The sequence below is a fragment of the Anomaloglossus baeobatrachus genome, chromosome 2 (assembly GCF_048569485.1).
Source record: "Anomaloglossus baeobatrachus isolate aAnoBae1 chromosome 2, aAnoBae1.hap1, whole genome shotgun sequence".
In the NCBI taxonomy this organism is placed as follows: Eukaryota; Metazoa; Chordata; class Amphibia; order Anura; family Aromobatidae; genus Anomaloglossus; species Anomaloglossus baeobatrachus.
The window spans coordinates 133,926,588-133,953,200 of NC_134354.1; the positions used below are offsets into that span (position 1 = coordinate 133,926,588).

Consider the following 26,613-nt stretch of genomic DNA (forward strand, 5'->3'; position numbering starts at 1 on the left):
CTCGTGTAGAAGCATAAAATAAGCGTCTGCTGTGGCTCCACAGTATGCAGGGATCAAAGAATGGGAGAAGATGGATATAATCCGTACTGCCGGCGATTCAGTTGGGTTCAGAAAAGAGAGTGAAGAGCGTTCGGTTTATTGAAGTCTATGCGTTTCGAAACCCACTGGTTTCTTCAACAGTACAAACCATCAATGGTTGGCTTTTCCTGATGAAGAAACCAGTGGGTTTTGAAACTTGTAGACCTCAATAAACTGCATTTTCTTTAGTCCCAGGTCTGAACTTCATTGAGTGTGGGTTATATCCATTGTCTCCCATCTTTTAATTTATAGAAGGAATAATAGGAATGTCACAGGTCAGCGTTTGAATAAAGCATTTCCAAAATTTACAAACACATCTCAGGAAAGCTGATTGATAGATCTGCTTTAAAAGAGATATAAAGACAAATTTAATTTGGAGCAGCTAACGAATTCTTTGAAACCTTCCAAATAGTTGATGCAACTTCTGAACATCTTCTGTTAATCTAGATAAAAGAAGCAATAAAGAAGCCAAATAAAAGCAATGTTGTCCCCTGAAAGGCTGAGACGAATGCTCAACATGCTTTGTTTGAGTTGTGTGCCTAAAGGCCCAGTGACACTAAACAACTTACCAGCGATCCCAACAACGATACAACCTGATAGGGATCGCTGGTAAGTTGCTAGGAGGTCGCTGGTGAGATGTCACACTAAGCGACGCTCCAGCGATCCCACCAGCAACCTGACCTGGCAGGGATCGCTGGAGCGTTGCTACACGTGGAAGCATGCTGCGCTTGGTAACTAAGGTAAATATCAGGTAACCAACCCAATATTTACCTTGGTTACCAGCGCACACCGCTTAGCGCTGGCTCCCTCCACACCTAGCCACAGTACACATCGGGTTTCTGTGGATGCTGGTAACTACGGTAAACAGCGGGTAACCAAGAAGCCCTTACCTTGGTTACCCGATATTTACCTTCGTTACCAGCGTCCGCCGCTCTCAGCTGTCAGTGCCGGCTCCTGCTCCCTGCATTCCTCCTAGCCACAGTACACATCGGGTTAATTACCCGATGTGTACTCCGGCTACGTGTGCAGGGAGCCGGCACTGACAGCTGAGAGCGGCGGATGCTGGTAACGAAGGTAAATATCGGGTAACCAAGGTAAGGGCTTCTTGGTTACCCGCTGTTTACTGTGGTTACCAGAGTCCGCAGAAGCCGGCTCCTGCTCACTGCACATTCTGTTGTTGCTCTGTCGCTGTCACACACAGCGATGTGTGCTTCACAGCGGGAGAGCAACAACTAAAAAATGGCCCAGGACATTCAGCAACAACCAACGACCTCACAGCAGGGGCCAGGTTGTTGCTGGATGTCACACTAAGCAACATCGCTAGCAAGTTGTGCCTCAGCAGCGATGTTGCTTAGTGTGACGGTATCTTACGGCTATGTGCGCACGTTGCGTATTTGCATGCAGTTACGCTGCGCTCTGCACCACAGCGTAACTGCATGCGTCCTGCGTCCCCAGCATAATCTATGAAGATTATGCAGGAGACGTGCGCACATGGCATATTAGAGCGCAGCGCTTCGGCTGCTGCCTGAAGCACGCGTTCTAAGAAGTGACACGTCACTTCTTTCCTGCGCTCTGCATGCAGCCCCCGCTCTGTCTGCTACACTCAGAGCACATGAAATCGGCTTTTTTTTTTTTTTTTTCATTACGGACTCTTTCTGCAGCGATTTGAAGCGCACGTGTGCTGTTCAAATCGCTGCAGAAATTTCTGCATGGCAGAACGCTACGTGTGCACATAGCATAAATGTTCACTGCATTTTCAGATGAAAAATGTATGCTTTATTACCCCAAAAAAGTCACTTAAGTGCTGCTCCCGCTTCATTATTAGTATTGTTTTGCTCTTCAGTCTTAATTAAAGTTACAGTAGAGTAAGATGTGCTAAATTCTTTAAGCGCTGTGCAGCTTTAAATGAATTTGGCACATCTTTCAGCCACGTGAAATATGCTTGAATACATTTCTTTCAGAAATCATGGCACTTTTGTGCCGTAAATGTAGTAATTTACTGGCCATACTCAGCAGCTCCTCATCCCAGCTAAGCTTTGATCAGCTATAAGGTTGGCAGAGCCAGCCAAAATTGGCGTAAAAATGAATCTGGGCCTAAATGTCTCCCTTATGTCTAGCTTGCTATCAACTGGCTGTTGTCAAGTATAATCCACTTACAGCAGCAAAGGTGCTGAAACAGTAAGGTGCTCTTTGTCTCTTTGCTCCTTAGCTCCTTTTTGTTAAACTGCATAAAGGCATAACCATAAAGTGGGCGATAAAGGGGTTGTCCACTACTTGGATAACCCCTTTCCATTCCCAAAGTTCACCCCCCCAAATTAAAAAAAATTATATTCCCCTCCACGGTCAGTGCGGATCCTGCGATATCGGAGCTCATGTTAATGGGGCTCATGTGACATTATTATAACACGCGAGCCCCGCGCCCAATCAGCACCGCCTTGTACTCTCCTCGCTTTTGGACAATTAAGAAATTAACAGGAGGTGAGAGCTGCGGCTGCCGCTCACTGTCTGTAGGCGGGGAGAGAGAAGCCGGCGCATGTTACAATGTCATGTGACTCCTGGGAATGCGAGTGGTGACAACACCGCTGGAACAGCGGAGGTGAGTATAAGTAGGAGTTGTGAAAGAGGTGGACAATTCTTTTAAGTTCAGGGCAGGCAAGTCATCATTGGGTGATGGCAAGAGCAATGGAAGCTAGTTGTAGGAAATTTGTACACCAGTAGTGATAGCAGAATGCTAATGAAGAAGAAACTAATTGCCTAAAAAGAATGGATGACAAGTTACTATTCATGAGAATCGGGACAGTATCTGGACATTTTAGCCGTTTTGATGCGGGTGGTGAAGACTACCTGACCATGCTTTTCTATAGGTTGTGTGTGTGAAGGTCTTCATCTGGGCGGTGTGACCTAAGCCGTGAGCTGTTTCTTCTTCCCTTGTATATGGTATTTGTACTTTAGATCGCAGATTTGAGTTCTTGTGCTTGATTAAAAGAATATGCACATTTAATATTTAACTAAAATTGTACAAAAAGATTTGCTAATTTATTTTTTTGTTTTAGAAAGAACCATATCGGCTACAAAATCCACACAAAGTTACAGTGTTTCAAACTCCTCAGTAATCTCTGAAAGGTATGTAATATTATTCATGTGTTTTAGTCTCTTATTCTCTTTATAGACGGTCCAACATTTTAGTGCTGGGGTTAAATGGTTTAATGGACTAATGAGACTAACTCATCCATAGCCCGGGAAAAACATTTGAGTGAAGTGTCTGAAAGATGAATGTGAAGAGGCCCTGTCACCATCGCTGGAGAAACTCTCTCATCAGAAGCGGCTCTTCTAGCTGTCATCTCGTTGGCTTAAAAGAATAAGAATAAAACCCAATAAAACACATTTTCTCAGCCGCAAATTCATACTTGAGGATTGGTAAAGTAATGGGGATAATTCTTAAGCTGCTTAAGGAGAACTATCCATTCTCCTGGATTAATTTTCCAGGAAAAGGTGGTGATAGATTTTTTTTTTCTTTTCTTTAAAGGGTTCATAAGTAGAAATGAGCGAATCCGAGGTTTGGTATTCATACCAAATACAGACTTTACCCCCCAAAAAAAACTAGAGTTCAGGGGCTTTATGTAAGAACACCACGTATGCGAGCATCGCTGTGCTCCGGTACACTCGCAGTGTTTGAACAACTTGCACTGGGGGTAACAACAGTATGATCGGCTGTAGCGTGCACCCCCCCCCCCCCAAAAAAAAAACGCCCCTGGAAGTGATCAGTTTATGGCTGGCTGCATGTGGGTGGAGACCCGAACTGCCCAATTACTGACTTCCATTGGGGTTCAGGTCAAGTCCAGGTCCAAAACTGAACTTTATTTAAAGTCCTGATGAAGCCGCCGAACTGAACTTCAACGGGTCCACTCATCTCTATTTATAACAGAAAACATTTTTTTTGTATGGAAGCCAGCCAGGCAAATTTCTTCTGGTCAGATCTGTAATATGGCGCAATCAACTGTTCTTTGCAGGTAATTCTGTTTCTGGCCAAAGAACTCCCCTGGATCTGCAAAACAGGCAATATCTGCTAGAAACCTTTTTGTTTTCTATTGTTTTTCCTCTTTCGCCTCATTGGGGGACACAGAGCCATGGGTATATGCTGCTGGATCTATGACGCTGACACTAAGCAAATAAAAAAGTTAGCTCCTCCCCAGCAGTGGATATCCACCAGCTGATAGGAAGCCCACTCAGTTTTTTTTACTTGGTGCCTATGGAGGTGGACGTGGAACTGTGGTGAGACCTGCTTTCCACCTTCTTTTGTGTGTTTTTGTAATTTTTTTTCTTTATTTTATTTTCCCTCCCTTGGGACTGTTTTTGGGACGTCTCATGGTCTTGTGTCCCCCAATGAGGTGAGAGAGAAAAGAAGATTTTTGTGTACTCACCGTAAAATCTTTCTCGGAGCCCTCATTGGGGGACATGGCTCCCTAGTTTTGTGCTTTTTCTTTTTGATTAGACTACTGATTGAATAAACTGAGCGGGCTTCCTTTTAGCTGGTGCATATTCACTGCTGGGGAGGAGTTAACTTTTTTATTTGCCTACTGTCAGCTTCCTAGATCCAGCAGCATATACCCATGGTCTTGTGTCCCCAAATGAGGGCTCCGAAAGATTTTATGAGTACACAAATATCTTAAATATTTTCTTTTATTGGTCGTTCTTTTCCTTTATAGTTTGTATCAGTTTTTGTGGACAAGCAATTAAACGAGCACTGGTAGACTTGTAAGCCAATCTGCATCATTAAATGGGTGGTTTAGGGTTAGAATAAGCCTTCAATAATAGATCATTGTGAGTTGACTCTTAGCATCCCATACTGATCAACTTTTTCAAGAAGCCCTGGCCCTCGTGCCTGTGCTGCGACCACTGCAATATCTCCATCAGACCTCTATCTACATGCCATCTAATTTGTAACAGCTGTGCAGGATATTTCTATCATGCCATTTTCCTATTGAGTTTTAGTTTAAACATTTTATCCAGTATAATAGTTTTTTTTGTTTTCTTAATAAGGAAGATTAACTTATATGATTTATTAGTGGCCTTCCTCCAGATCATTTCCTCGCTTTTGAACTGGTAGAACTTGAAGGACATAAGTTCTCCTATTATTTCTGAGTGTTATTTTTTTTGTTATCATAGTTTATAAGATGCTTCTACGACCATTTTCTGTATAATGAGCTGTGGATTTATACATAATCCCATCCTATAGACTAAAATCTGTAAATCCTGTAAAAAGAAAAAATAACAGCATTGATCCCCAGACCTGTTATCACAAGTGGTGACAAATTCTCTGCACCCCGTCAGTCTGGATTCCTGTCACAAAGGAAATAACTCTTCCATCTCCTTTCAACTGTGAAGATGGTAGTCACAAAAAATCATAAAGCAACAATTTCATCAAACCTTTACAAAATAGTAAAAACAAAAAGGAACTCCCACAAAAACTGGTTATTCTGGATATTCAAGACATCAATACGACTCTGCGCCTGTGCCAATATGTAATGCCGCGTGTGACAAGGAATGATTGATGGCTTGGCCTTAAGATAAGGACATGTCTGCTTTGAGAGATGGCCTTTTTACAAGGGTTTCGTGCAATTATTTGAACATGTAATATATTTTGCACAGTGTTGATGACAGTAATTAAAGGGAAGAGCAGAAAATGCATATATCCAGCATCCAAACTGTACATGTCTTTATGTTGAGAGGTATTGAACATAAATTATCCATGTCCTGCGTACGTGTATGTGTCTAGCTGGTATGGTTTATTATAACAAGACAGGTATTCAGCAAAGGGCACCATATATCTCTATGCACTCAATTAAAATGTATCTGTCATTTAAAAACAAAAATAAAACACTTCACATATCAGAAAGACCTGTCAAAAGTTTTATTTGTGGAGATCTGGATTGTGATACCTACTGATGAGTGCTTTTTACTCGTAACGAGCATTTTGATGCTCAGAACTGCGCAACTCGTTATCAGAGTATAATGGGAGTCTATGATGATCATCTTGCAGCACTGAGGTCCTGGGTTCAAATCCCACAAAGGACACCATCTGCAAGGAGTTTGTATGTTCTCCCCATTGCGTGGGTTTCCTCCGGGTTCTCCGGTTTCCTCCCACACTCCAAAAAACATACTCACAGAGAACCTAGATTGTGAGCCCTAATGGGGACAGTGTTGCTATTGTATGTAAAGCACTGTGGAATTAACATTAACAGCTATATAAATGAATAAATATATTATCATCTGGAAAAATGCTTGAGTTTCCCATAGACTTCCATTATACTCGGTTAACGAGTCTCGCCCATCCAAGCATCAAAATGCTCGTTACGAGTCCCGAGTATGGTAGTTGCTCGCTCATCACTAGCGATACCCTGTCTGATCACTAAAAGGAAGGACCAGAAGCCATGAGCGGAGCATTCTCCTGTTTCTATGTAGTCCATGTTCACAAGTAGCAATATGGAGAACATCATCCTGCAGTACTGAGCAGTGCAGCCGTGAATCCAGCTCTGTGGTGGGATAAATACTTCCTAGAAAGCTGCGTCAGTATGCTGTGTCCGTCTGCCTTTCTATCTCACGCTGCCTCTCCCTCCTTTGTCTTGATCAAGGTGAATTTCTGAGTAAGGGTACTGTCACACTTTAGCGATGCTCCAGCGATCCCACCAGCGATCTGACCTGGTCAGGATCGCTGGTGCGTCGCGACATGGTCGCTGGTGAGCTGTCAATCAGGCAGATCTCACCAGCAACCAGCGACGCGTGGAAGCGATGCTGCGCTTGGTAACTAAGGTAAATTTCGGGTAACCAAGCGCTTGGTTACCCGATATTTACCTTGGTTACCAGCGCACACCGCTTAGCGCTGGCTCCCTGTACTCCTAGCCAGAGTACACATCGGGTTAATAAGCAAACCGCTTTGCTTATTTACCCGATGTGTACTCCGGCTACGTGTGCAGGGAGCAGGGAGCCGGCACTGGCAGCCTGAGAGCGGCGGACGCTAGTAATCAAGGTAAATAACGGGTAACCAAGCAAAGGGCTTCGCTTGGTTACCCGATATTTACCTTGGTTACAGCTTACCGCACGCTGCCAGACGCCGGCTCCCTGCTCCTGCACATTCAGATCGTTGCTCTCTCGCTGTCAAACACAGCGATGTGTGCTTCACAGTGGGAGAGCAATCTCCAAAAAATGAACCAGCCCTGTGTGTAACGAGCAGCGATCTCACAGCAGGGGCCAGATCGCTGCTTAGAGTCACACATAGCGAGATCGCTAATGAGGTCACTGGGACGTCACAAAAACCGTGACTCAGCAGCGATCTCGCTATGTGAGAAGTACCCCTAAATCATAAGGAGTTAGTGCGTAGTGGGAATGAGATGGATATATAAGTATTGAAAAAACATCATGTTTCTCTTATGGAATATATGTAGCTTTTTATATTCACTTGTACAATTGGTTTATGCAAAGTTTTGAAAGGACTGTGTCCATTTAAATAGATGATCATTCACTGTTTTTATCAAGGTTAAAAAGTTTAAATAGCTTTAAAACACTGATGGCTTTGCAAATAATCAGTTGTAGGGCTGAAGAGCTCTGCATTATGCTCTTACAGTCCTTGCATTATGCTCTTTCAGTCCTAGGCTGCTGGTTAAAAGGAAAAACACTACCAAGATTCCCCGCACCATTGCAGTGTGTTTGTGGTACGTGCTCCAGCATTTCCTTCTCTGCTGGAATGCTCGCATGTAATCATATGGAAAATATTGAATTACATTGTTACAGGACCCAAAAGTCGGGCCGCAGCTTCTAAGGCATCAAGCCTTTTTCCATTGGATAGTTTACACTGTTTTAATTTTCCTCTTTGAAAAAAAGGAAAGAGAAGCTGTCAGTCTGTCACTTTTACCTGCACACAATTGTAATTATCACACTGCTGTTTCCTAATCTAAACACCATGTCAATGAGGGTAAAACATTGTTGAAAAGTAAAATAAACTCTGCAAATTCCACGTTTACTAAAAAAGAAATAGCCTTTAATTCAATTAAAATTGTATCATGGGCTTAAAGGGTTCTCCTATTTAGGATAGCGACTCTTTATATTCCAGGTTTCCTGGGGTATTCGCTTTGTCAGGAGAAACCACAAGGCACGTACTTAAAGGAGTATTCACATCTCCAAGAACCTATCCCAATATGTAGTAGCTGCAATAATAATATTAGCAAATGCCTCCAATTAGAAATATAGTATAGTCCTCCTGATTAGCTGTCATTTACCTAATGTGCAGGGCATTGCAGCTTAGGTATCCATTGATACAACCACGAGCAGCTAACTGTCATTAAATGAGTGGACGTAAGCATGGATACCTTAGCTGCACATGAGGTAAGGTTCCTTTCACATTGCGTTTTTCCCTACGTCCACAGGTCCCGTCGGAGGATCCGTCCGAACCGCCCCTCCCCCACTCTGCAAAGCATATTTCGGACACATGCGCCCGGCAGGACCATTCACTGTAATGGAGCGCACTGCGTTAGCGTGTGCTCTGTTTTGTGCCATTTTTGCACATATACGTTTTCTGCAGACCGACACCCGAACGTAGTCCACAACGTAAGGAAAAACGCAATGTGAAAGGAGCCTAAGGGACATGACTATTCAAGAGAACTATACTACATTTCTAAATTGAAAATATTATTATTATTATTATTATTATTTATTACACTTACTACTTATTGGGATAGGATCTTGGAGATGGGAATAACCCTTTAACTTGTGTTTACCGCATATATCTAGCCAAAAGTGATAGATGATCACTTACTGAGTTGTGTGGGTGTCCGTGATTAAACTCTCACAAATCGGCAGAATAGGGACTTTATATCCTTTATGGGTCACTTTTACACAATTACAAAAGGGAGCGGCAGTTCTTTTGGAATTGCCGATCTGTGTAGTTCACAGTGGTCAGACCTCAATATTCCAAGTTATCTCCAATCTTGTGGATAGGTGATAACTTGTTTTCACCAGACAATCCTTTTTACATAATTTTAGTTAAGCACTAATGATGAGTGAGCACCACCATGCTCGGGTGCTCAGTACTTGTAACCAGCAGTCCGATGCTCGGATGGACTCAACTCATGTACCGAGTATGATGGAAGTCAATGGGGAACTCAAGCGTTTTCCGGAAGATCTTCTGGAAAAATACTCGAGTCCCCCATTGACTTCCATTATACTCTGTACACAAGTCGAGCTCATATGAGCATCCAACTGCTATTTATGAGTACCGAGAGCCCGGGCATGGTGGTGCTCACTTATTATTAGTAAGCATCCATTGACACTAGTGATCGATTCAAGGAAACTTGTTAATAGGATTTTACTACTGAAATTATTAATATGGCTGAATAAGTCCTAGTGCGAGAATAAAATTGATACCTGTTTTAGGCCCTGTTCGCACGCTGCGAATTTTACCGCGGATTTCGCTGAAGGAATGCTGCAGAAAATGTTTATAACATTTCTGCAGTACTTCTCCAGCATAGCCTATGGGGATAAAAAAAAATGCTGTGCACACACTGAATTTTTTTTTCTCCCTGCGGGTTTTGCGGCAGAATTTACGCTGCAAAATGAATGTGCATGTCACTTCTTTTCCTCAGGTCCCTGCGTTTTGGAGGGCTGGCAGATCAATCATCCGCTGGCTCTGGGTCGGCGGAGGTTGATCCCCGGTATCTAGCCAGATGCTGCTCCCCATATAAAGTTTATGGGGAACACAATCTGGCGCAAAGGGGTAGCAGCAAGCGCTTCATACTCACCGATCACCAGTCTGCTGTCACACTGCTCCCGTGGCAGCTCTTTCATCTTCCAGAGCCAGCCGCTCATTAGTCTCATAACATATTCACGCCTTCCCTGCTCACCGATGGCTGTGATTGGTTGCAGTCAGACGCGCCCCCACACTGAATTGCAGCTGTCTGACTGCAACCAATCTCAGACACCGGTGGGCGGGTCTATAGCGTACAGTCAAATAAAAAAAAATGCCGTGCGCTTCCCGCAATTTTTGATAAGCCAGGATAAAGCCTCACAGCTGGGGGCTGGTATTCTCAGGCTGGGGAGCCTAAAAATATCAGCCAGCCGCCGCCCGGAATTGCCGCATCTATTATATGCAACAGTCCCGGGACTTTTCCCGGCTCTTCTCGTTGAATTGGTGCGGTGGCAATCGGGGTAATAAGGAGTTAGTGGCAGCAGCCCATAGCTGCCACTAAGTCCTAGTTTAGTGATGGCAGACATCTATGAGACACCCCCTCATCACTTAACTGTTGTTATGGACAAGATTATGAACTATTATGAGTATTAAGAGTTATATGAAGATATCCAAAAAACAGGATTTAAGATAGTGCTTATACTGTATCTGCATTCAGACATCATAAGACTCATCAGACAATCTGGACTTCCATGTGACAAGTGAATAATGCTGACATAGCTTAATATAAATGAGGACATTCATTATACATTACAGTTTAACGTATATTACAGAATAAGCTATTTTACGGTTTACCCAATAGGAGACGTGTTACGTATTCTTGGCTCCTAGCCAACTAGTTCCTTTAAATGTGTCTTAACTTCCGCAATAAAACCAGTCATATTTTCTATGCAGATCCGTGTACATTTCTCTGGTCTGTATGGAAGAATAGTATGCATGCTACTAACAAATGACTCATGATTTGGATGCAGACGGGGGTATATGCATAACTAGATTGCATTACTGTAGATTTACGGCCCCCTTAATACTGTAAGTGAAAGTAAATAAAAAAACACCCCAAAAATCCTTTATTTGAAATAAAACACAAAAAAGCCCCCTCTTTCACCACTTTATTAACTTCACCAATAACAGTCCTCCAGGTCCGACGTAATCCACACGAGGTGCCACGACGCTTCCAGCTCTGCTACACCTGACACTCCCAGTGAGCGCCATAGACCATGACTGTTCACTGTGAAGGTCAGGCCGCAAGTGAAGTGAGCCGCGCGGGATAAGCGCTGACTTGACTCATGTGCTTTGCAGTGACAGGTGGATGACTCCAGCTGTCACTGCACATCAGCTGACTGAAGTCACCAGTGATCTTATACTCAACTTCTCCAGCAAAGCCACCTCCGGACGCTGGTCTCCTGCTTCCAGGACGGCTCATGCACATGCAGTTGTTATGCACTGCACAGCCGACCCCTAAGTAGCAGAGCGCCGGAGACAGCCGCACGGGACACAGCATTGCGAGAGACTTCAGCACCACGGACAGGTGAGTATCTTCCTGTGCTATGAAAATAACGCAGGGACATACCGCAGCAAACCGCGGTAAAACTGCATGTGGATTTCGGGTACAGTTTGCTGCGTTTTTTTACCGCTGGTGTGGTAATCTTTCAGAGGGTGCAGAATTTTCTTAAGAAAATGCCATTTTCTAGTGCGATGGGAAAGTGTCCTGAACTATTCAGCCCCGACAAGGGTGCACCGAGCGCTTCATTAGAATATTGAAATAAAAACATTTTGTGGCAAACGAACCAGTGGATTAAAACCATAAAGGTACGGTGGTTATTAATATTTGGGATTTGTCCCCTACAAGGTGCTGAGCTTTGTTTGGACACTCATTTTTGGCATGAAGACTGTCTTTTTAAAATTAAATTCTTAAAGGGAATCTATCACCAAGTTTTTTGCTCCCCCATCCGAGAGCAGCATAATGTAGAGACAGAGACCAGCGATGTGTCACTTGTCACTGTTTGCTGTCATTTTGATAAAATCAACGTTTTCTCTGCTAGCAGTTATACAGAGCTCATGGATATGCTAGACTACCTAGCAGCACGCCAATTAGTCCTCTAATGATTATCTCCTGCTGATCATACCGCTGGAATCAGGATCTCTGCCCCTACGTTATGCCGCTCTCAGATTAGGTGGCAAAAACCTGGTGACGGATTCTCTTTAAAAATACTGTAGTAGTTATTGTATCTCTTTTTGCATAGTTGTGCATCGGTGGATTTTTCTCCCCATCTTCTTCACATGTTTGAGATCTCAGGATCCAATGTAGGCATACACTTGTGGATTTGCATCATTAATGCTCCATCTTGCACATTTAAGCATTGTTTCTTTGAGTCTATATTTTGTCAGTGTACTCTAAAGCCTGTCGTACTCTTTAGCTGCTTAGATCGTTCGGCTGGTAGTCATCTCGGACGTTGTTCCTGTGTTCTCGGAGAGACGCCGTCAGACATGTTTGGTGACAGCTTATCTGTGAGAGACAGTGGAATCAGTTGTCAGACGCGCCGGATCAATATTTCCCCGACAATAAATTGTCCGAAGCTCCCACAAACCTTATACTGTCAGCCAAACTCCTTGATATCAGTGTCTTTGGAGGACATTAGTCTGCGTCTGTGGGGCTCGGCACAGTCCTATGTTGTTATGCTAAAATAACGATCTATGTACGTTTCTAGCTTTGGTAACTATATTTGCTTTTTACTTGAGATAACTCTTATCTACATGCATCCATGTACATAGAATTTATTTTGTACAGTTCAGACAATAGTGTGCTTTACTTTCTTCTGAATGTTAATGCTGCTCTGGAAATACAATGTCCGCAGTCAATGGTGTGTGCATTATTCATTTCTGACAGAATGGAAAGCCCTGTTGTAACAGTAGGTGGTACATGTGCTTTCAATGATCACATAGGATTTATTGTCCAGACTGTAATCTATTATTTGTGCCGCCATGTTCATGTTGCTGCGTAGTCAATGTTGTCTTTGTTTTCTCCGCAGCACGGACAGATATTTTGATGTCACTCCGAAATCTCACTCTCCACCTCCAGCTCTGAGCCGTCAACCTGAGAAGAAGCGGGAATTAATGAGATCCCAGACTTTGCCGCGATCCTCGGGAACCCAAGTTCGGAAAGCCTTCTTTGAGAAGTTTGAACAAGATAGTAGCAAGTAAGAGAAGTGTTCCTTCTGTGCACACCTTTATGTAATAGCGTTCTCTGATCTATGGAGGATTTTTCCATCCTGAATCTTTTGTCACCTAAACACGACCAGATTACTGGGAGTCTGACTGCTGGACCCCAACATTTTCAAAACCTTCTCTGATACCCATTTTTCCCCAGCTGCAAGACCGCGGCTTGGGGGTGGTGGGTTTGAATGGGTTTGCAATCTAGCCTATAACCAAGCAATCAGATACCTTATACATGGATGACATGTAACCAGGTGCAGCATTTAATGGATTGGTTTAAAGGGTTGTCCATTACATGGACAACCCCTTTTCACTGCCTTTGTTTGCCTCAGAAAAATAAGCCTATACTCTCCTTCGGTGTGGATGCGGTTCCAGTGATGTCAGAAATCACGTTCCCAGGGTCTATGTGACATTATAACACGCGAGCCCCACGACCAATAAGTGCCAGCTTCCTCCTCCCTGCCTTCGGACATTTGAGCAGGAAGTCAGCGCTGCGCTCACATCCTGCTCAAAGGTCCAGAGGTGGAGAGACAGTCGCCGGGTGCTGATTGGTCACTGGGCTCGCATGTCATAACAATGTTAAGTGAACCCTGGGAACATGGCTTCAGACATCGCTGGAACCATGACCACACAGGAGGGGAGTATAGGCTTATTTATTTTTACGGTGGGTGAACAAGGGGAATGAGCAGGGACAAGTAGTGGACATCCCCTTTAATGTTAACCCCCTTAGAAAAATGTATCTAAATCTCTCCGTTTATCAGAGGCACAATTTTAATAATGCAGAAGGGCAGTAGAATACTTGAATTGCCAGTACCTATTCACTCACCAATTACTCGCTGTTGTAACGTGTCCTATTCAGAAACTATATTCTACGTTACATGGCAGCTTGTAGTCTGCTGAAATTTCCCACACTCTGCACATAATCCCAAGTTAATAAAGACAAGTGATATTTATTTTTTCTTATTTTATATATATATATATATATATATATCATACATGCATATATATACACACACACACATATATATGTACGTGTGTATATATATATATATATATATATATATATATATATATATACATACACATATATATCTATATATATATATATATATATATATATATATATATATATAGATATATATATATATATATATATAGATATATATATATATAGATATATATATATATAGATATATATATATATAGATATATATATATATATATAGATATATATATATATAGATATATATAGATATATATATATAATATAATATATGCGTGTGTGGGTGTATATGTGTGTGTGTGTATGTATAGTCCCTCAAGTGATCATGAGCAAACTGTAGACGAGCCTTGACATGACGCTTTGAAAGTAAAGGTACCTTACGGGCTCATCTGGAACGGAGACCATTGCGGTGGAGTACGTTACTTATGGTATTGACTGAAACCAATGTCCCCACTGCCATGAGATCTTCCCGGAGCTCCTTCCTTGTTGTCCTTGGGTTAGCCTTGACTCTTCGGACAAGCCTGGCCTCGGCACGGGAGGAAACTTTCAAAGGCTGTCCAGGCCGTGGAAGGCTAACAGTAGTTCCATAAGGCTTCCACTTCCGGATGATGCTCCCAACAGTGGAGACAGGTAGGCCCAAATCCTTGGAAAGGGTTTTGTACCCCTTGCCAGCCTTGTGACCCTCCACGATCTTGTCTCTGATGGCCTTGGAATGCTCCTTTGTCTTTCCCATGTTGACCAAGTATGAGTGCTGTTCAGAAGTTTGGGGAGGGTCTTAATTAGTCAGAAAAGGCTGGAAAAAGATAATTAATCCAAACATGTGAAGCTCATTGTTCTTTGTGCCTGAAATACTTCTTAATACTTTAGGGGAACCAAACAGAATTCTTGTGGTTTGAGGGGTTGAATAATAAATGACCCCCTGAATAAACTTTTCACAATTTAAAAAAAAAAAAAAAAGAAATAACATTCTTTTTTGCTGCAGTGCATTTCACACTTCCAGGCTGATCTACAGTCCAAATGTCACAATGCCAAGTTAATTCCGAACGTGTAAACCTGCTAAATCTGCAGGGGGTTGAATACTACTTGTAGGCACATATATATATATATATATATATATATATATATATATATATATATATATATATATATATATATATATATATATATATATATATATATATATATATATATATATATATATATATATATATATATACATATACACACATATACACTAATTTAGCAGACTGCCATGATCCGGCAAGATTTCGGCCGTCTTTTGTTGTTTTATTGTGGCTTTCGCAAGTCAATAAAAAAATATTTCCAGACCGATCATCCATACTTTGCCTGTTGTTATTGAACATAAATTTGTCAGAATTCTCTCCTGGAAATTACAAAAAAAATCTGGACAGTGCATTGTGACGTTTATATACCCAGCATATTATGAGATCCATTGATATGGTCTTGTTCCTAAACCTTATGCGTTTGTATGGTCACACAGGGATAGATCAAATTGATTGAAAATAAACATGAAAAAAGGGAAAGAAAAAGTATGAAAATTCAAATGCTGTGGAGTCCCGGGAAGGTGAAAAAAAGTCACTGGTGGGCCATATCCATTCTAATAAACATGAAAAGAGAAAGCTGGTGAAGGCAAATCCAGTCCAGGAGATGAAGGTTATAATAAAAAAAAAAACTTTGATCAGATCATATTAATAACATGCTAACAGGATAAGCTGACGCGTTTCTGGTTTCTACGAATATGACTAAGGCTATGTTACCACGGGAGTTTGCACCTGCGGATATATCCGCAAGTTTCCCGCAGCAGCTCGACGGAATCCGCAGCTATTTTTAGCTGCAGTAGTACAGCGAAATAGCTGCGATAAACCTGCGGACATTTATGCGGCTTACCTGCGAAAGTACTGGCCCTGTCTCCATAGTGGAGAGTTGGGATTTCCACAGGTAATTCCGCAGAAAGAATTGACATGCAATCCGCAGCATGTTCCGCAGGCGCACATATCCGCAGCATGGACACAGCACTCCCCATGTCCCATAGGATAACACGGGGAGTGTCTGTACATGCTGAAACCTGCGGATTTATCTGGAAAATGCAGAAAATCTGCGGATTTTCCACAGATAAATCCGCAGGTTTCTCCCGTGGGCACATAGTCTAAGGGTGTCTGTAAGCAGCAAAACGCGTCAGCTTGTCCTGTTCAGCGACATTTGAATGTTTTTTTAATCTGATCTGAATAAAAAAATCTATTTTAATCTTCATCTCCTGGATTGGATGTGCCTTCACTGTCTTTCTCTTTTCAAGTTTATGACACATGATATAGTATCAGACGGCGATCATTCATCGCTTTTAACTATTTTTGTATGTATAGATCTAGCAGATTCAACAACTGAGTGCGCTGCGGGGGGGGGGTCTGCATTAAATCATGTTCTCATTGATCCGTTCATCTTACATTTAAGAGTGCACTGTACGTCAGAAAATGTACCTCTTGGCAATGGAATCCATGCTCTGTACGGTTTGTGATGTCTACATTTTTCAGAGACAGGTACAGGAGTAGTCAAGGATGATTATCTCTTGGGTAAATATTCCCTGGTTATTAATCTTGTGACTACATGCTTAGAATATTTTGGCAGACTGCATCCTATTTTGCATTTTATACACGAGTGGTTTTTATGTTCTTGAAAAATTGTTTTTCTGTGACCATTCAAAATTGGAAACAGTTTACTAATATTCTATCATGCATAAACGTGAATATAGATTATAGCCGTACATTATTAAACTACAAGAATGAAGTCTAACTAGTGGGTATAGCAGGTTGTGAGCTTCCGTAAAGAAGAATGGGTAAGATGTCTCGCTAGATGGGAGTGCTGCCATTCTTTGGCCTTTTTTATGCGGCCCTTCAATAATGGCAGCATTAAACTTATTATTGTGTGTAGTTACATAAAATAGGAGGACAATGTAATGTACATGATAGCATTGATCATATCATTAATATATAGATAATCATAGGTCATACTTGGCTATTATTTACCTTTATCAAAAATGTCATTACTGAGTTAGTTACAGACTCAAAAAAAAAAAAAAAATCTTCCAAGTCATCCCCTAAAAGCCAAATTCATATATTGTACATTAAAATGTCAGGCGTGCTTACCGCAGCTCACACTGCTGTGATCGGTGACTGTAGCTGTGCTGGCACACTCGTATGACTGAGAGCCAGCAGCTTCTGAGGGGAATAAGGTTAAATTTCCCCCAGAGTACCACATTTTCATTGTGCGATGTAGTAACAGAGAGCCCTGCTCATCCTTGATCCTCATCCTTGATCTCTGCACTTACTGTGTAGTAGTATAGAGCAGAGCTGAGAGTGATTACAAACATCTCCAGCTTTCATTTCACAGCAGTCGGTGTGGGTGAAGGGGGATACAACTGAGCTGACAGGGCTGTGAGAGGAGAGCTGCAGTTGCAGACTTGTTTGCAATCACACTCAGCTTTGCAGCATTGCTGTCCTCTCCTATCTACCGACTACCATGAGCTAAAAGCTGGAAGTGTCTGTAATCACCCTCAGCTCTCTGGTACTCTATTCAGTAGATGCAGGGCTGAGAGCATGTGCCTGTCTTTACATGTCTCACAGGAGAAAGATCGTTCTTCTGACCTTCTGTAGGCCTGGTTGTTTGGGGGTTTTTTCCCCCTGCAGGACTCCAACTGCTTCCTTCCTCTTGCTTATTTTTGGTCAACGTCACGTCCTGAGAGATGAATCTCTGTTAATGCCTCATTGACCTTATCATAAATTATAACCTAAACTTTTCAAGCTAATCTCAATGCAATGCAGATGGGAAATTAAAAACTAAAACAGACGTTTTGTTCAGCTCTGCAGCCACTGTTGCATGACATGGCCAGTTTAACATGCAAAATCTGGTGAAAGGTCCCCTTTAAGGGTATGTTCTAACTGCATCATTTTCCAGCTATGAAATAATCCATTTTTTTGTAATTTAAGTGTTTTATTGGATTTCATGAAAAAAGACAACAAAACGGGTCAGGTCATACAGATACATAGAGAAACCAAGGGAAAAATTGTGAAAACATACCCTGCTGTAACTAAATAAAAGCATAGTGCATATAAACATAGGGTACTTAGTAAACACTGTTTTTGATCAAAAAAAGCATAAAGCTATCCCACCAACGCCAAGGTGTACCCAGTTGGGATAGTACCTACACTCTCTAATATTAAAACCTTACCATGGGTCTAAAATAGGCCTCAATGTGGCTAAGGGCTGAGAGTGACCGGGTCCCAACAGGACACACACAGTCAGGGGGATTCACAGAATGAAATGTCCAGCTCACCAAGAGGGAGGGCCACACCCCATTTGTACTGAATACAAAAAAACTACATACTTGGCGTTGGTGGGATAGCTTTATGCTTTTTTTGATCAAAAACAGTGTTTACTAAGTACCCTATGTTTATATGCACTATGCTTTTATTTAGTTACAGCAGGGTATGTTTTCACAGTTTTTCCCCTTGGTTTCTCTTTGTCTAATGGCCAGTGTGAACATGAGCTCACAAGCTCCATGTATACCATCTCATACTCCGGCTCACTTTTTTGTTTTTATGTAGTTTTTTTGTATTCAGTACAAATGGGGTGTGGCCCTCCCTCTTGGTGAGCTGGACATTTCATTCTGTGAATCCCCCTGACTGTGTGTGTCCTGTTGGGACCCGGTCACTCTCAGCCCTTAGCCACATTGAGGCCTATTTTAGACCCATGGTAAGGTTTTAATATTAGAGAGTGTAGGTACTATCCCAACTGGGTACACCTTGGCGTTGGTGGGATAGCTTTATGCTTTTTTTGATCAAAAACAGTGTTTACTAAGTACCCTATGTTTATATGCACTATGCTTTTATTTAGTTACAGCAGGGTATGTTTTCACAATTTTTCCCTTGGTTTCTCTTTGTCTAATGGCCAGTGTGAACATGAGCTCACAAGCTCCATGTATACCATCTCATACTCCGGCTCACTTTTTTGTTTTTATTTTGTTTTCATACAGATACATGTTGCATAACAACTGTGAGAACCAGGACCATGAGGGCCAACAAGTAAAGGAAAGAAGGGGAGAGAGGGGGCTGGAGGGCATTGCACATAGGCGATATTGTGACAATTATCCACTACACCACCTAAAAAAACTCCTGGCGCACAGACTCCCCCTTCCACCCTTCTCTCACTCTCCTAAAGGAAACTTACCATAAAAGAAACTCCTAAAAAGAAAGGTCAGAGAGTGGAAAGAGAAAGGAATGAAGACAGAAAGGGAGAAAGAGTATCGAAAGAGGGTGCCATGGGGCCTTCACCTGCCCGCCATGTTTATGTAAGGAGGTAAAAGGTTCCGATCAAAAAGGGGATTTGGGTCATGTCATGGGTTTGAGCCAGACCCTGCCAAATAAGACTCCCAGTGGGACCATTTTGTGATCACAGACTCTGCATCCCCCCGCGACTGGGCCAGAACCCTCTCCATCCGATATATTGCATTCACCTCGTTAATCCACTCTTCTAGGGTTGGAGAGTCTGCCTTCTTCCAGTGACGGGGTATAACCGTCTTGGCCGCCTGTAGGAGGTGTCGCAGAACAGATTTTTTGTACGCAGCCTGCGGCATAGGGAACATGTAGAGCAGAACTGCCTCAGGGCGTCTAGGCACGATCGCTCCTGAAACCTCTTTGATCGCCTCTAGCACCCCCTCCCAGAAGGACTGCAAGGCTAAGCACGACCACCATATATGCGTCATGGTGCCCCCCTGGCTTCCGCTCCTCCAACAATTATCTGGGGTCTCAGGCCACCACCGATGCAGGAGGGAAGGGACCCGATACCATCGTGATATAACTTTATAACTGGTCTCTTGGGACTTAGTAGCAGTCACCGACTTGTGTGACAAGTGGAAGCACCGCCCCCATTGTTCTCTAGAGAATGTTTGGTTGAGTTCCCCCTCCCATGCTCCGCAAAAGGGGGGGAGATCATCCAAGCCCCCGGAGACCAGCAATTTGTATATAACTGAAATGTTGTGATTCGGGGCAGTCGTTGTTGTACACATGGCCTCATAAGGGGATGGAGAGAGTGAAAGCTCGTGCGTCTGTGTGAGTGATGTAATAAAATGCTGGAGTTGGGCGTACTCGAAATTGTGGCGTAGTTTTTGGGGTTTCTTCCCCAAAATTATAGAGAGTGGTAGTGTCCGTCCCTGTGGGGCAATATGGATGAGCCGAAGAGGCGTCCGTTTAGTTCCTTCCAGGAAGCGAGTGACAGAGGCACCCGGAAGAAAATCCGGACTATCGGTCACCGGCATCAGCGGTCCATATGCACGAATCAAATCGCATTTCCTACCAGGGGCATGTATGGTGTGCAGAGTCTGCTCGACACTGTACCCCACCACAAGTTTGCGACGGTTCAGCCGTGGCCACGTCCAAGGCAGAGTTGACGCCGACAGAGAGCATAGATCATGGGCCAAACGCACCCATAGTTTAGACCCCTCATTATCCAACAGGTCCAGGACACGGGCATGGGCCACTGCTAGGTGATACTTTCGGCAGTCCCAGCCCTCCCGCGTCCTTTGGTCTGGTCAGAACACTACCTCGTATTCTGGGTCGGCCCTTGGCCCAGACAAACTGGATAAATAATTGTTGAATTTTGTACCAATATGACGCAGGGATGTGGACGGGTACCGTCTGCAGGAGGTATAATAAGCGAGGCAGGACTGTCATTTTGAGGGCACCCACCCTACCAAACCAGGACACCACCCCCTGATGCCAGGTGGCTAGATACCTCTCTAATTTGATAAGAAATTGTTGGAAGTTAAGTGAAAACAGTTTGGACAGGTCAGATGGGATGGTGATACCCAGATATCGGATACTATTGTTTTGTGGCCACTTAAAAGGGTGTTTGGATTGTAGGCAAGAAACTAGATTTGGAGGAAGGGAGATATTCAAAGCCTCTGATTTGTCAAGGTTTATCCGGAAATTGGACCATCTTCCAAAGCTATCCAACTCTGACATCAGGGATGGGAGTGCCTCAAGCGGGTTAGTGAGATAAACTAAGAGGTAATCGGCGAAAGCCGAGCATTTATATTCATGGTTCGCTATCTTGATCCCGTGGATGTCCGGGTTGGCTCGCAGGGCCGCCATGAGATGCTCCATCACTAGGATGTATAGAAGAGGGGATAAGGGGCATCCCTGTCTCGTCCCGTTGTGGATGGTGACAGTGTCCGATAAGGTGCCATTGATTTTTATACGCGCCGACGGGGTATGGTACAGTGCAAGTATTTTAGCCGTTAGGTTTGGGCCCAGCTGCAGGTGATTTAATGTTTGGGCGAGTGACTCCCATGAAATCCTGTCGAAGGCCTTCTCGGCATCTAAGGACAGGATCATCAATGGTATCCCTCGGTTGCGAGCAAATTGAATAATATCTAGAGTTTTAAGGGTATTGTCTCTAGGCTCTCGTCCCGGGACAAACCCAACCTGGTCTAGGTGGATCAGATCCGGAAGGAGAGGATTGAGCCTGTTGGCAATAAGTTTAGCATAGCACTTAATATCTACATTGAGCAGGGAAATCGGTCTATAGCTACCGCAAACGCCCGGGTCCTTGCCCACTTTGGGAATGACTGTAATGTGCGCCGCTGTAGAGTCTGTTGGAAAGAGGGTGGTGTCTGAAATTGAATTAAAAGACTCCAACATCAGAGGCGCAAGTAGGGTCGAAAAGGATTTATAGAATTTTGCTGTTAGCCCGTCCGGACCTGGACTTTTATTGCCAGGAGCGCTCTGGATAACCTGCAATAATTCTTCTATCGTGAACGGGGCCTCAAGATTTTCTAATATGGCACTATTCAGTTTTTTAAAGGGGGAAGGGGGGGCATCCGTTGAGGCGTTGGGGGACACCCTAGGAGGGGGTAGATTGTACAACCTAGAATAATATTTATGAAAGACATTTGAAATCTCAGGGGTAGTATGAACCAGGCCACCCGATGAGTCCTGAATATGTGAAATCAGGTTTGTTGCCCTTTTGGCACGTAATGCGTTGGCTAGCATTTTGCCTTTGTTGTCGCCGAACTCGTAGAATTTGCTCCTGCCCAATTGAATAATGTGACTATATGAGGAGTCCAGTAATTTCCTAACCTCCAACCTCGCTCTTAGAAGTGCTTGGAGTGTCGAGGCCGCCAGAGCACGTTTATGGAGGAGTTCAAGTGTTGTGACTTTTTGAAGAGCGTCTTTGATGGCTTGTGCCCTATTTTTTTTAATTCGAGAGCCGTGTTTAAGGAGAGTCCCACGAAGGACACATTTCAGGGCCTCCCACTTAAACACAGGCGCAGTGGTGTCTGATGCGTGGTCCCCCACAAAATTTGTGATAGAGGTGCAAATGTCTGAAGTGCAGCCTTCATCCAAAAGCAACTCCAAAATTATCCCCAGCACTCCAAGAAGAAAGCAAACAATGTCTGGGTATCTTTGATGTTTTTTTATTGTGTAATAGTCTTATCTCAACGTTTCGGTCACACCTTGACCTTTATCAAGAGAATATATCAGACTATGAGGCAGAGGAGTCAATATATGAACACTACTCGAAAAGGAGCGATACGAGTCACCACTCAAAAGGAGAGAATGATTGGTGCGTGTGAGCACTGTGACTAAACGATTGAAAGTCGGGGTCAGCCAGTCAAAGTCTTAAGGAAATCATGTAAAGGTATATTACCAGGGTAGAAGATCACATGTCAAAGCTGTCCAATAGAGATAAAGAGTTTCAGTGGCTACCGTATAGGTACAGCGCCAATCTCATCCGGGAGGAGACAGCCTGTCAAACGTTGAGATAAGACTATTACACAATAAAAAACATCAAAGATACCCAGACATTGTTTTCTTTCTTCTTGGAGTGCCGGGGATAATTTTGGAGTTGAGTTGATTGTTTCTCCAGAGCACCCGAATATATATAGTGAGCCAGGTCTATACGATTTATTCATCCAAAAGCAGTGACTCGTTAAGCCGCCAGGATCCTGCCGTCTTTGCCATGGATGGAACATGCATGGAACAGAACACTGGAGCGTGATCCGACCAAAGGATGTTTCCAATCCCGGTATGGGACAGCCAAGATAATACATTATGCTGAACCAGGATATAATCTAAGCGGCTGTACGAGTCCTGCGAGTGTGAGTAAAAGCTGTAATCCCTGTCCGAGGGGTGCTGTATGCGCCACGCATCATACAGTTGGAGCTGTAATAAAGATTTTTTAACTCGTTTAATTAGTGCATAGGAGAGGCTTGACCGACCCTTGGAGTTATCCATAGCCGGATCGAGCGTGATGTTTAGGTCCCCACAGAGAACCACTGAGCCCCTAACCAAAGGGAGGGCCGAACGTACTAATCCGGCGACAAAGCAGTCTTGGTTCTGATTGGGTGCGTACGCATTAATTATAGTAAAATCCTGTCCACTAAGAGATAATGATAAGACAATATAACGTGCTGCCTCATCTATTTTAACGTCCAATACTTGGTGAGGGAGTGATTTGTGTATCCCTATCGCCACCCCCTTTGAGCGTGTCTCTGGATTGTTGGCAAGAAACCATGTGGTGTAGTATTTGTTTTTGATCTTTGGGGTGTGGTTAGTTTTAAAGTGCGTCTCCTGGAGGCAGATCAGGTGTACCTTACGCTTGTGCAGGTGATAAAGGATCTGGGCCCGTTTCTCTGGGGTGTTGAAACCCTTCACGTTGAAGGATGTAATATTCAGGTCTGCCATTTAGAAGGGAATCCGGATGTTGCAATGGAAGGAGGGCAGGGTTGCAGTTTTGGTGGACGGTCCCCATGGCGAGGTCTAGTACAGAGAAAGATTAGGAAAAAGAGAGAAAAGAGGAAGGGAGACGATTCAGAGGAACAAAACAAAAGCAGAGGGAGAGCCTCCACACTTAACACTAAGCAAGTTAATACAAACAACGGGAGCATGTCCGCCGCACACCGGCGGGGCAGGGGCTTCCAACCTATTGGGGGGAGAATCTGGTCAGACATAACCAAAAGACAACTCCTTTCCAATTGAGCATGAATATAGCGAGACAAATAACATTAGCATGGTATGAAACCATCGGCATCCCATGTGAATCAATATCCTGTACTATAGATATCTTAGAGAGGTTCCTTCAGGCGCGGTCCGGACTACTGCGGCTCAGATGTGGGCGTCTCTTGCCCCGGAATCTCTCCTCTCTCCGCGGTAGTCCCACAGATTGCCGATTTGTGGAGGGGCTCTCGAGAGGACCTGTGCGTAGCCCCATACCCCATGGGCGGAGCAGCGTGTTAGGCCACTGGGGGAGAAGAATCGGCGGCAAGCCAAGGCCCGAAGTAAAAGAGGGCAAGTCCTTGGGTGTACGGAGGGTGAAGTATTTCGAGCCCTGGCGGACCGAGAGGGAGAAAGGGAATCCCCATCGGAACTGGATCTCTTTATCCTTTAAAACATCTAATAGAGGTTTGAGGGCCGCTCTTTGAGCTAGTGTATGGCGAGAAAGGTCCGATAAGATTCTAATAGGGGTCCCATTATAGGAGAGGTCAGCTTTTTTCCTACTCGCCAGTAGGATCGCCTCCTTGAGAGCGTAGAAATGGACCCGGCAGATAACATCTCTTGGGTGGGGGTCCTCCGGATTGAAAGGGCGAAGTGCTCTATGAGCTCTGTCCAACTCTATTCTGACGCCTGGCGGGCGCCCGAGCAGCTTGTTGAAAATTGTGGTGAGCACCGATGGTACAACCACGGAAGCAATAGATTCTGGCAATCCTCTGACACGGAGATTGTTTCTCCTATTGCGGTTCTCTAGATCGTCCATATTTTGCTGAAGGGAGAACAATTGTTTGGCGTGTTCTGTCACTGTAGCTTGTAAGGCATGGATAGAGGTAGAATTATTTTCTTGTATCGTGGAAACCGTATCCACTCTATCTGTTAGAGATGAGAGTTCCGCTCTGAATCGGGCAAATTCCAGTTTGCATTCCGCAACAACTTGGTTTGCTAGAGCCGCGATGTCACTTTTGGTAGGTATCGCCTGCATGAATGCTCGGAGGTCCGCCAGGGAGGCCGGCCTATCCTCACCCCCTGTAGTCGGCGAGAAGGCCACATGGGAGGTATGGAAGCTTGATTGTGGCCTGTATATTTGTGGTCTCCCCTCTCTCGGAGTTGCGATCATGATTGGGGCGTGAGGTACCATTTGAGTGTCAGGGCCCTCTGGAAGCAAGGTGGGATGCCTCTCAGGTGTGGCCGGGTGCTTGGCGGGGGGACTGTCTGCCCATGATGAGCCAGTGGACCATCTGGCTGGGGAGCTTGATGCTGCCTCCTCCCTCTGCAACACTTCTTGCATGACAGCCTCCTCTTTCTGCGTGGGGGACTCCCCATCTTCCTCTCCCATATGTTGGGGGCAAGCGTCCCCAGCTCTCTGTGAGACCCCGGGCTCTGTGTTTCCACCCCTATTGGGATCGTAGTCTGGGGTGGAGGGGGGGCCTGGACAGACTCCAGCTATTCCCTTCTGTGGCTCCGGATTTTCAATCAGGGGCAGAGGCGACTGGTGTTTCAAGCATAGTCCTCCCCCTCCCTCTTGTGCGGCCTGGTCGCCGCTTGTCAGCTGCTGCAGCTGCAGGGTCTGGGGCCTGCTTACACTGTCCGTCTTGGCTGGGGAGCTGCTGTGGCGGCCATCTTGGAATGGCGCCGCCGCCGCGCCAGGCCTCTCCACCTCCGGTATGGGGGTCCCGATCGCTCCGGTCCCATTCCTCCAGGTCTGCGCTGGGGTGCTTCCCGTTTCCTCTGGTGCCCGGGTCCCACTCTCCGCCGCGGCGGATTCAGCTGGATAATCTGGTCCCTGGGCAGGACGCATGGAGGCCCCAGATTTTTCACTCCCCGGACTGGTGAGGTAAGCCTCCATAGTAGGCTGTGGGGACGTCGGGCGGGCAGCAGAGCGGGACCGGGCCTTCTTGGCAGCGGTGCGCACCATTTTGGTGTGGGGATGCCGGTGGATCGTGGAATTCTGCAGCGGAGCTCAGGAGCTGCACGTCTCTACACGGCCATGTCTAGCCACGCCCCCATAATCCATTTTTTAAGTACAAGACTTCAAGAATTGCTTATTTTTATCTGCCATTTTCTCAATATTTTGGTTGACGTTTTTTTATTTTTTTATTTTAAAGGGAACCTCTCGGGTGCAATATGCATGCAGAACCACAAGCAGTTCTGGGTGGATATTGCTAATCACTGCCTAACTGTCTCTGTATCTAGCAGCATAGATAGAGATCTTTAGAAACCTTCATTATATGCTAATGAGGCCAGCAACTAGTCGCAAGGGTGTTAGTTTCCTTTGCTTAGTCAGCCCCTTTAGCATGTAAGCAGGCCCCTGTGGGTGTGCTAACTTGCTAATGAATGCGCAGCGTTAGAGGCATGGCTTACCTTTGCTGCCACCGCACCCAATGACTGGAAGTGCTGGGGACCTCTGATCATGCGCACTGACCCTATGCCCAGTGTTTTGAGGCGGTGCAACGGACACAGGTACGTTCATCACTGCCAATGATGACGTTGGCAATGGGCATTAAACAGCATGTTAGTAC

At 44.4% G+C, this 26,613-nt stretch overlaps 1 protein-coding gene across 1 annotated transcript in view; it reads left to right on the plus strand.

Annotated features, from left to right (window-relative positions):
• Window positions 1–26,613, plus strand: part of SMTNL2 (smoothelin like 2) — a 176,473-nt gene that overhangs the window by 106,517 nt on the left and 43,343 nt on the right. The window contains exons 5-6 of the mRNA XM_075335353.1: window positions 3,132–3,201; window positions 12,844–13,011. Coding sequence (XP_075191468.1) covers window positions 3,132–3,201; window positions 12,844–13,011 — 238 coding nt within the window. The remainder of the gene's footprint in view (window positions 1–3,131; window positions 3,202–12,843; window positions 13,012–26,613) is intronic.